This window comes from Thrips palmi, unplaced genomic scaffold, assembly GCF_012932325.1.
Source record: "Thrips palmi isolate BJ-2018 unplaced genomic scaffold, TpBJ-2018v1 HiC_scaffold_19, whole genome shotgun sequence".
Lineage (NCBI taxonomy): Eukaryota > Metazoa > Arthropoda > Insecta > Thysanoptera > Thripidae > Thrips > Thrips palmi.
The window spans coordinates 10,229,657-10,241,354 of NW_023144628.1; the positions used below are offsets into that span (position 1 = coordinate 10,229,657).

The following is an 11,698-nucleotide window of genomic DNA, read 5'->3' on the forward strand; positions in this document are numbered from 1 at the left end:
GGCGACTGCAGCACGGCGGCACAATTAAAGCGGGAACGCCCATCGGCAATTGGTGCAGGGGGGCGTGGCGTGGCGGGGCGTGGGCGTGGCAGGCCGTCCCACCGTGCGTGCTGTGCGTGCTGTGCGTGCCGCATGCGCGACGTCGTGACGGCCACGACGGCCAGCGGGCTGCCTGTCTCTCTCGCACCCGCCGACGCGACGGCCCGTGAGTGCGACGGAGACGGAGCGACACTCCGTGGCGTGCATCATCGGCACGCGGGCAGATAGCGAGCGGGGCGACGACGCGACAAAGGCAGCCCACTGCAAGGCAGCCCACTGCAAGGCAGCCCACTGCAAGGCAGCCCACTGCAAGGCAGCCCACTGCAAGGCAGCCGCCGGCGAGCGGCGAGCGGGTCATCAAGACGCCCCGCGCTATGAAACAATCGGAGCACCGCGCCCGCGCCCCGCCCCGCCCCACCTCGCCCCGCCCCGCCGCGGTCCATGAGGCGACGCCGCGCCGCCTCCACGGCCGAGCGGGGCGACGACGGGACGGGAGCGGGGCGTGGGTCGTCCCTTGGACTTGTCCTGCCGTGACGCCGTGACGCCGCGCTATGCAAATACGGGCCCTACTTCCGTTGTTCCGTTCAGAGGGCCGCGGGCCGCGGGCCAAAGCCTCGGCCAAAGCGGCGCGGGCCGGAGCGGGCGCATTTCAGTGCTGCGGCACACCTTTCTTCACTTTCAACGGGAATTTTCTTCGTTAAATTTATTTTTCATGTTCTGTTGAGGTTTCCTCCCTTAACAGCTTTCTCGGTTTTCAGTTTTCCAAATGACGCCCCCGTGATTTTCGGCCAGTTTCCCCTTGTCGCACCCTCCTGGCGTCATCGCACTGGTAAAACAAAGGCATAAAAATTACGCCCTTTAGGGCATAAATGCTCTTTTACGCCCTTGCAAGGGCATAAATCGTTTATGCCCTTAGGAAGGGCGTAAATGGTTTAGGAATTTCAAGCAAAATTTTAATGCCCTTCCGAAAGGCATTAACGATTTATGCCCTTTAAGGGCGTAAACGATTTACGCCCTTAAAGGGCATAATTTTTACGCCTTTGTTTCACCAGTGCGCAGCCCTGCGTGAGCGCCCGAAGTCTGTCGGCAAAGCGCCACCGCCTCGCCCTACTCTGCCCCACGCCCTGCGCTGCCCTGCGCCCTACGCCCCACGCCCCACACGGCCCGATAATGCGAGAGGCCGCAAGGGCCGTGCGAAGGGCAAGGGCCAACCAAGACCCCCCTCCCTAACTTCCTCAATTGACGACTATCCCATCCCGACAGACCGACCGACCGGCCCGGCCGCGCCACGCCATGCACCAGCCGCAGTGTCGCCGACAGCAAGATCTTGTTACTGTTGTTGTTGTTGTTGTTGTTGTTGTTGTTGTTGTTGTTTCCGTGTGGGATTGTCGATTGCGAACTGCGTGCGCTTTGCCTGGCTTTGCCCCCCGCCTGTCGGATTGCCCCGGCCTTGGCCCAGGCCGTTAGGCCATAGGGGTGCGAGAGAGACGGAGCGGCGAAACGGTCCCTCGGAACTGGCAATCGCTCGGCGTCCGCGGACACTCCACTGCAGTCACTTCCATTTTGCCGGTGGCCTGGCTGCTGAGGCGGGTCGCGCCGTCGCGCCGACGCGACGCGGTGCGACGCGCTCCAGTGCCGCCGAGCCACGCCACCGCACGGCACCGCCCGCCATGACCATGACGGTGCACCGCGTCGGCCAGTCGTCGGACAGCTCGGACGACAAGTCGGACGAGTCGACGAGGCTCAAATGACACATGTCCGTTCGCGCGCCGCGCGCCGCCGCCGCGCCACCGAAACACAAACAAAAGAACGCTTTAAATCGGTCGGAATGAGTTGCGGATGCCGGCGGGATGCTGATTTAACATTTCAAGTGGACGAGCACCTTTTACAGACCGAAAGAGGCATCGAGGCGCTCCGATTCTCTCGACCCAACGCTCAACCGACGTGACGCGTCTCTAAGCCGATTTAAAGAACTCTGTTGATTCGGCCAGGTTCCAGCCTGGGCTCCAGCCTGGGCTCCAGCCTGGGCTCGTCCTCGCCGCTTCGGTCCCGTTTCTTATTTTTATTCATAATGATGATGATGATTATTTTTTGTCGTCAGAACAGGCTGGACGGGCAGGTACAGTGGAATTAAGCCGGGCCTGGCCTGGGAGGTGGGCGGGAGGCGTTGAGGCTGGTTGAGGTGTCGGGCAGGAATCCTGGGGCACTGTCTCTCTCGCACTCATTGGGCGTCCCGCAGTGGGCCAGAAGACTGGTGGAGGCGGCCAAAACTCTTGACGCGTTTTGAGCTCCTGGGTCGCTAAATGGGACTCGAACCGAACGTGTGACCCCACCAATGGATTCCTCGTTCGGAGAGCAATCCATTGGTGGGGTCACACGTTAGGTTCGAGTCCTGTTTAGCGACTCTGTAGCTCAAAACGCGTCTAGAGTTTTGGCCGCCTCCACTGGTCTTCTGGCCCACTGTGCGAGAGAGCCGGAGCGACGAAACGACTCACCGGAATCACTCAGCAGCGCGCGGAATCGTACTCCACACTCCGCGTCGCCACGCTGTGTATATTCCTTTTGACTCACACACTAACTCACTCAAAGCCAAAGTGCCACCTGCTTCTCCCCCTCCCTCCCACCTCCTCCGCCAAGGCCAAGCTCGTCGTGGAGGAAAAAACGGAAAAATGCCCAGATAATAACTGACCGCGCTGAGCTGGAGGTCATCAAAACTACAATTACAGCTAGGCCTAGGTATTTTCCTCGGCGCGCAGCAGAATTGGAGTACCTCTGCCGACAGTGGTGGGTTTGGTGCGGTCTTCCCCGCACGGTGCGGGGAAGACCACAGGGGGCGGTGGCCCGGGGGTTGCCTAGATACAGGGGGAACACTATTGCCCGTCCGGCCGGAGGGGTCGGGTGTCGGGTGGTGTCGGGTGGTGGTGGATTCACTGCAGTCAGCAGCCAGCAGCATGCACGTTGCAGGACTCCTCCACTTAGGGCGCTGGCGCTCGGTGCCTCCAAGGTAGGCCTGCCCGACGACGCTGGCGCGGCGCTGGCGGCGCTCCGACGGTCCGAGACGTGGTGACGAGAAAAGCGCAGCGGAGGGTAGCAATTAAGCGACGCCTTCGAGTCGCCGTCTGCTCCAAGAAGGCCCTGGAAGGCCCTGCCCTGCCGCGCCCCGCCGCCCTGGGGGCCCTTGCCGTGAACGCGTATTCGTCGAGCGAGGACATGCTGTCCAGCGTGCAGCCCACCGCAGCCCACGCGTGGCACTCGGTCCCCCGGCTTTGCTCTTTGGTGCAACGCGCACCGCGCAACGCCTCGGGCCGAGCGGAGCAAGCAGCCGGCGATGGCCAGCAGCCCGAGCAGCCCGCAGCGGCGCGCCAAAATGCAAAAAGAAATTGGATCCCCTGGACACCGGGACAACACACACACATTGACCACATCCCCGGCCAGCCCAGCCCGGCCCAGCCCAGCCGCCACCCTGACCCGTCTCCCACGCTACTCGATCCTACTCGGTCCCCACCACGCCAGCAAGATGCCAGTCCCCGCCCGGACGCACAGTGGGCTAGAAGCCGGTGGAGGCGGCCAAAACTCTAGACGCGTTTTGAGCTCCAGAGTCGCTAAATGGGACTCGAACCCAACGTGTGACCCCACCAATGGATTGCTCTCCGAACGAGGAATCCATTGGTGGGGTCACACGTTCGGTTCGAGTCCCATTTAGTGACTCTGGAGCTCAAAACGCGTCTAGAGTTTTGGCCGCCTCCACCGGTCTTCTGGCCCACTGTGCCGCGGCCAGGCGGCCAGGCCGGCCGGGCTTACACTGTACTCGCGCACCGCGTGCCGCGGCGTGCCGACACTCATTGCGCAGGTGCGCTGTGCCACGCTGTGCGCTGTGCACCGGGCCGGCCTAGTGAGCAGTCCGCACAGGTGCACCGGGTGCATCGCGCACCCACACATGCCGTTGCCGGCGCAGTCCGCGGCTCTGAAATGTGAGGTGCATTTCACTGCAGTCGGCGCGTTATCACTAGCTCTGCCTCCCTCGCAACTGCATGGAACACCCCAAGAGCGGGAGAGGGACATAGCATGGACATAGGGACGAAAGCGATGTTCGAAATCGCTCTGCAGTTCAGCACTTTCCCGTGTGTTCGAGTGGTTCGAGTCAGGCGCTTTGTCGGGGACGTTGTCCGTGTGTCTAGCTTCCACGCCACCCTTCGACATCCAAGTCCTTGCCGTCCTCGTCGTGCCGCGGCGCTGCGGAGAGATAGTCCACGCACCGCGCCTTGCTTCCCGCGGACACCTTCCAGCACGCCGAGCACGCCGTCAAGCCTTGTGGTGCCTCACCTCACTCCGCGCGCTCCGCGCCCGGCGAGCACGCCGCCGCCGTCATGGTGGTCCCCGTCCTGGCGGTCCTGGCCAGCTGGCCTCTCGTCGACGCCGCCACTTGTTGCTTGTTGCTGTTGCACCGTCGGTGCTACGCTTTCGCTGCAACCGGCTGCCGACTATCGCGATGCGCGGAATGTAACGCGACGCGGTGGGCGCGACGCGACGGACGCGACGCCCGGTTCGGTGAACGGCGCGGTGCGGTGTGCCTCGGTGTGCCCCGCTGCCCCGTTGCCCCGCTCGCCACGACCACGATGTGCCACGATGATGCCGATGCCCGCCCTGCAGTGGCGTGGCGTGGTCACTCGGCCGGCCTTCCTCGAGGAGGGGGGCCTCAGGCCGGCGGGGCGGGCAGGACGGGCGTTCCGGAACTCACCGGGGCAAAAGGAGCAAGGTGAAGGGGGAGAGGAAGGAGAAAGGAAGGATGTGGCCGATGGTGAGGGCCGGGGAGGGAGAGGCAGGAGACTGCCGCCAGAGTTTGCGGCTCGGCCCCAATTCAATGTGCATTCGGTGGTTAACATCCTCTATTGCCGGCTAAAGGCTGCAGGGCAGGTTCGAAGGATCCTTTGATGATACAGTACAGATACGACAAAGGGGCTGAAAACACCAGCAACGGGTTGCGCCCCGCCCCCTCCCACGGCAGGCCTTAAACTTCTAGAACTCGAGGGAAGAGCAATGGCAGTCAAAAGCATCGGCCTCATCTGAAATTTTAGAAAGATTGGGAAAAGAACTGCTTGGGATGTTTGCGATCGCTTATCCCTTGTCGCGCCTCTTCGTAAGAGTCTATGGCTTGATTCGTCATCGCCAATTCAACAGGTTGGTCGTTCCCTCCCCCCACTCTCTCAGCGCCTTGTATGACGTCATTCCAAATTTATGTTGGATTCTGACTCGGTCTCTGCTGTAGCTCTGACTCATCCTGGGCTGGGAGCCGTGTCTTTCAAGTCCAGTCCAGAAAACCGCGGCAAAGGCAAGGGACAAAGAGCGCTCTGTTTCGTATCGCTGTACGACCGCGCGCTCCCGAAGACGAAGACGAAGACGAGGCGGCCCCGCTAGACTTCGGGCAACGGCGGTCCGTCGGTCAGCTTCGTGTGCCTTCGGCTCGGTCCCGAGTTCCGACAGCTGAAACGCGATCGCTTGCGATTCACCCCCCCCCCCTCTCTCGTTTATTATTTTCTTGTATTTTGATGTGGGGCGGCAGGGCAGGTGTTGTCTGTGGCCGACTTTTACTTCTGTTATATTTGGACTTTCTATGAGTGGAATTTGTAATGTGTTCGTCTGTATCGTGAAGTAAATTCTTAAAATGACGCCCATTATTGAACTTGAAGAATGCCTTCGTGACTCACCAAAGTTTCGGTAATTTACTTTCATATGACACTAACCTATCCCTACCGTTGTTTACTTTTAAACGACTTCCATCTCTTATTGACACTAATGTGACACTAATGTGTCAATGTGTCAAAATTGCTCTGTTGTAATGTACACATTCGGACAGAGTTAAAAGTAATAAATGCTATACAATACTTCCAATGATGAAGTTTTATCCACACTCAAATTGATTCTGACCTGTAATATTGAATGACTTAAGGCTGTGTTTAAATTTAAGTTTACCTGTTCAAGAGAGCTAGTTGTGTTGTTTCTTTTCACTTCCTGCACTTAGTGTTATCTCTCAACCTTTTTGTTTCCTAGAGCAACGCTTGAAGAACAAGAGCAAAATATTGAACAATTGGAACAACGCCTGGAAAGGGTAACATTCATTCTTATTGTTTCTTATTGTATTGTTACTGCTTGGTCTTTCTTTCCATTTTCAGTTTACATTGCTTCTTTTTCTTTTCAGGTGCTGAAGACATGTGGTCAGATGGTAGATTCAGGCCGAAATTTTGTTGCCCAGCAGTCACAATTTATTAACTCTCTCTGGGATCTAAGTGCACATTTTCGAGATGACCCTCCAGTAGTTTCACCTCTGAACAAATTAATTCCTGCTCTTCAAGAGATGAACAAGTTCCAGAATATTCTTCTTGATCAAGCAAGCCGAACAGTATTGAGAAACCTACAAAGTTTTGTCAAAACGTTGGTTCAGTTTGTTGTTAGCTTTGAAAAAGTTTTGCTATCTATTCAGTTATAAAAGATGTTCTGATCACTAGTGTAACATTATTTTTGTTTTGTTGTGTTTTTTGTGTGTAAACAGCAATATTAAAAATGCCAAAGAATCTCGCCATCACTTAGAGAAGATATCTGGGGATCTTGATGCTGCTCTCTCAAAGAACTCTCAAGTTCCAAAATCACGTCCAGCAGAAGCTGAAGATTCTCAAAATATTTTGAGTGCGACTCGTTCGTGTTTTCGCCACACAGCCTTAGATCATGTGAGGGTGCTCAGCCTGTTGCAGACTCGCAAGCGCCATGAAGTGCTTGGAACAGTATGTACCTCTCCAAAATTTTCTAAATTTGTAGCACTCTTAAAGCAAAATGTGACAATTTATCTATTAACTGCCCCTTGATTTTTTAATCCTTTAGCTTCTCAGTTATATGCATGCTTGGAGTACATTTTACCATCAGGGATCTGACCTCACTGAGGACTTAGATCCATTCTTAAAGGAGCTAGCAGACGATGTAAGTTGTCGCCATCTTTTAATTACGCATAGAATAGTTGTTCTTTTCAACCAGAATGCTTAAATTTCATCATTTTTCAGATTTCAAAGCTACAGACAGAGGCCTCCAGACTTGAAAAGGAAATGGAAAACAGGCACACATTAGTCACTAGTAATGATTGTGTCACCAGTAACAAGAAACAAATACCAGATGCTAGTGGGGATGAAACTCGAGATACTTTGTCTGCAATGCCTTCTCTTCAAGGTTACCTTTTCAAACGAACTTCTAATGCATTTAAAACATGGAACAGGCGATGGTTCTCGTTACAAGATAATCATTTAGTGTATAGGAAAAGAAGTGGTATGTTCCAAGTTAACAACTGTTAACATATGTTCTTTGAAGTTAGAACATATACTCATGGATGAAAAAAATTTCAGGGGAAGATGTTACTATAATGGAGGAAGACTTGCGGCTTTGCACAGTGAAACCAGTTGTTGATGGTGACAGAAGATTTTGTTTTGAGGTTGTTTCTCCTAACAAGTGAGTAGTGATTGTGATTAATTCACCACTAGTTTTAATGGGTTGAAACCATTGTACCATTTTGTTTATTGTTGACATTAAAAAAATTAATATTTTTCAGGAGCCACATACTTCAGGCAGATTCTGAAGAAATGTACCAAGCTTGGATTGATGCCATGCAGAAGGGCATTGGTGCAGCATTCCAAAGTGCTGGAGAGTATCGTACTGTCAGTGGCCCAACTTCTTCACCTAGAAGCCAGTCGGCAGGGCAGACAGACAAAAACATTCCTTCCTCTAATACAAAAAGTGGAACGAGCCACTTGTCTCTAGCGCCAACTCAACCACCTAAACCAAGGCGCACAAGGTACAGTACTGTGTAAATAATAAAATAATACTTCAGTTTGCTACTGCTGTATTTCTACAGTGCAGACACAATGGACAGGCCTTAAAAGTTGAGGATAATTTCTGGTCCAAACTTCATTGAGGCGAGTTAGATCCTTCCTCTTTATTTTGCATTAATCCCACATTGTCTTTTTATCCCTTTTAGAGTTTGGGAACAACTTGTAAACATTCCTGGGAATGAAGTTTGTTGTGATTGTGGTCAGGAAAAACCTGGTTGGGCAAGCATAAATCTAGGCATCACTCTTTGTATTGGTATGTATCAAGCCTGCATTGACTGTTTGTGTGTTTTGGTTTTTGTTTTTAAATACAGAACATTTTTTACACTTCTGTTTTTTCCTAATTCACAGGTTGTTCAGGTGTGCATCGCAGTTTAGGAGTCCATCACAGTAAAGTTCGCTCATTGACATTGGACCAATGGGAGCCCGAAATCCTGAAAGTTATGGCTGAGCTAGGAAATACCATTGTAAACAGAGCATACCAGGCTAATGTGGATCCAGACATAATTCGTGCATCACCAAACTGCTCAAATGCTGTGAGGGAATTGTGGATAAAAACTAAGTATGTTGAACGCAAGTTTGTCAAGCAGCTACCTGTGTCTCCTACTGATCATTCATCGCGGCCGACCCTTGTCAAAAAGTGGACTGTAAGGAGGCGTAGACGTAGCCGCAGACCACAGAGCCGTGATAGGAAAAGTAGGCAACAGACATCCATAGCAGCTTCAATCGAACCAGGTATGTTTATGTTGACCACCTTGTTTATTACAGTACACCAAAAGGTCGTGAATGTTATTGTGTTGGAAATGTCTGCACCAGAAACAGGAAATGTAAATGAAGAAACTGAAAAGGCAAGATCTGAAAGTGAAAATTTAGCCAGTGATTTTAGTGACCAAAAGAGCACTACATCAAGAGATTCTGACAAAGATAAGACTGTCAATGCTGAAGTTCTTCTATTTGGAGAGAAACTAGAGAGTGCTCCTCTCCCAGGGTCCATTGAGTTAAGTAGTGATGAAGATTCTACTGAAGGAGAAGAGGAGAAACCCATTGGTAACTAGGCTAATCCATAACTTTGATACAAAGCCTATTGATGTGTTGACCAGGCCACACTCCAATTTTTGATTATGTTTGTAGGTGAAGAAGATATTTCAAAGCTTCACCCAGATATGTTGTTGTACATGGCTGCTGCTGCACACAACTTGCCTGTAATGTGTGAGGCATTTGCACTTGGAGCCAATAAAACTTGGATTAATCCAAAGGACCACAATCGATCACCACTCCATCAGGCTGTTTTGAGTGTTGGTTACAGATTTCATTTGAATGTTCTGTTCATTGCTTTGCCGCATCATCATTTATTTAAACTTAATTCTCTTCTAGGGGTCTGTCATGGCCTGTGAGTACTTATTGTTAAATGGGGCTTCCATTAACAGTCAGGATTCAAAAGGGAAAACCCCTCTCCATTTAGCAACTGAACAAGGTATTAAGAATCCTAATCTTTGTAGTCTTCTTGTTTGACTTATGTGAACAATTCTTCCCTCTTATTATGTTTGCCAAGGTCACACTGCCCAGGTCTGTTTGTTGCTGAAACACAGAGCTGATCAGCACCTCAAAGATGCAGAAGATTTAGAGCCGTTGGACATTGCAGTTCGTGAGGCAAATGCTGACATAGTCACTCTGTAAGAAAAATAACACCACATTTTTAAAAAAATTCCAAATTATGAGATTGTTTAGTTTATCACCCTGAACTGATTGTTTCTCTTTGTTATTCAGTTTGCGCTTGGGTCTTCTTGATGAAGAGATGAAATCGTCAGATATGGGTGCTCAGGGAGATGACACATTTAACGATGTTGTCCGAGATTTCTCTCAACTTGCGATGTCTCACCCTGAGCGGCTAGTACGGCCGCCAACAAACCGAGAAAATGAATGACACGAGGCTTTGTCCTTGCCACAGTCACCCTGTCATTCCCGTCTGTCTCAGCCCCCCTCACCTTCTCATTCTCTGTCTCCTGCCTCTACATCTACCCATATCAAGACTGATTCTTCTCAGGCGCTAACTTGGATTCGTAATGTGCGGGATGCTCTTAAAAAAAGTCGCAAGAAGAAAATTGATCGATCAAAGAAACTCAAATGAAAACTGAATTTGCTAGTGTGTGCAATTTCTATTTTTTCTTCTAGTACTTACTAGTATGTACTGGAACTTTAGATTGTACTATTTCACTGAAGTTTAAGCACTGACCCATGTCTTAAAATGATAATTTGGCTTCACTGTCGTGTTGTTTTATGTTCAATGAGAAAATCAAGAATCTATTTTTCTATTATGTTGTTATATTTTAATTTTTCTTTGACTAAGTGTATTTTGTATGGAAGCTTTATTGTTAAATATTTAATTTTTGGTATGTTTACTGACGTTTTGGAGAAAAACTTCCACTTCTTGTCCCATTCACGATGTAGGAACGTTCCTACATCGTGGTCCCATTTTACTTTCCCTCAATTGTACCCCCCCCCTTCCCCCCCTCTCCCCCATTCCTATGAACTGGAAGGCTCTGAATCTGAACTTAGGGAAGATAGACCGTCTCTAAGTATGTGTGATCTGCATATTTTCTAGATTGTGTGTGTGTGTGTGTGTGTATGTAAATGGTGCTGGTACATATCATGTATGGTGATTTCAAAGTCTTGGCATGGACTTTTGATTCAGGACTTTTGGTGATTGAAGTGATATTGTTATTGTGATGATCAGTGATCATGAAATCTATGTTAAGACAAAGGCTTCTCTTCATATTTTTGTAGATCGGATGGACAATATTTGCTATTATTTAGCATAGTATACTGCTGAAGTATTATAATTCTATATTTTGTAATGGTTTAGCTTGTCTTTGCTCATTTGTTTTATCTTGTATTTTGGGAAAAGCTGGTGCAGTGAATGTGGCCGAATGAACTGACCCAATTTTTCTGTTATGCTGCACACCAACATGGTAAATTACTATTTTACACCATATTTAACTAGTACTTACTGCACATAAATGTTGTAACACCTCAAAAATGAGGAGCAAAATCAGTCTTTTGATAGTTGTATCTTGTATGTATTAGCTATTGGTAAATATTGAGTTTCTTTTGCCATTTTGGCAATCTGTTGAATTTATAGATTATTTAGTAAGGGAAGGATATCTGATTGTAGTAACATTTGCAGTAACATCATTTTGCCTCCTTCCTTGAACTTAGCTTGAGTTGAAACATTGCCTGGCAACCATTTGAAAAGTAAGAATGAAGTTATTTGCAATGATGTTGAGGCAGGCCTCTTCTGAATCAATTTCATTTGTGGCAGATTTCACAACTCCACTCCAAGAAGTGTGGAACATCACAAAGTTGTTCTTTATCTTATATTTTTTAATTTCTATTAAATTTAGAATGCCTGTAGATTACTGTTAACGAATGAAAAGTTGTATTTTTCATGAAATTTACTACATTATCATGTTATGCCAGCGTTATGACTAGTCACCTGTTGCCTAAAATTATTGTTGTTTCATCACAATATTAGAGTTATAGTAGGATTGTGTTCTTTGGCACATTGCTCTCACTAGAAAAATGATAGTGTGATAAAAATTAACTATGCTTATACATGTTGCCAATGTGCTCAGTCTCAAATCTAGTGGATGAAAGGACCATCATGTTTCCTATGTGAAATTACATCGAAATACATCAATTGTATGTTTACTTCAATTATTGGGCTTTGTGGGTCACAAGGAAGCAAACTGTGATTATGTCTCTTTGTACATAGAGCAACTGTGGCTGTTCAGTTA

General features: G+C 49.5%; 1 protein-coding gene across 2 annotated transcripts; it reads left to right on the plus strand.

The window, feature by feature from the left end:
- The first annotated feature begins 4,826 nt into the window (after positions 1–4,826).
- Positions 4,827–11,618, plus strand: LOC117646483 (arf-GAP with coiled-coil, ANK repeat and PH domain-containing protein 2). 2 transcript variants are annotated; one of them, XM_034387453.1, is made up of 15 exons: positions 4,827–5,754; positions 6,088–6,145; positions 6,236–6,468; positions 6,587–6,815; positions 6,913–7,008; positions 7,089–7,347; positions 7,425–7,527; positions 7,628–7,870; positions 8,054–8,160; positions 8,256–8,639; positions 8,727–8,951; positions 9,036–9,199; positions 9,279–9,378; positions 9,457–9,577; positions 9,672–9,828. In XM_034387453.1, exons 1-15 carry the CDS (start codon positions 5,702–5,704, stop codon positions 9,826–9,828), a joined length of 2,532 nt encoding a protein of 843 aa, XP_034243344.1. In that variant the 5' UTR covers positions 4,827–5,701. The 2 variants fall into 2 exon arrangements, with proteins under 2 accessions (XP_034243344.1, XP_034243343.1); XM_034387452.1 differs by having other exon boundaries at positions 4,836–5,754; positions 8,721–8,951; positions 9,672–11,618.
- The last annotated feature ends 80 nt before the right edge of the window (positions 11,619–11,698 follow it).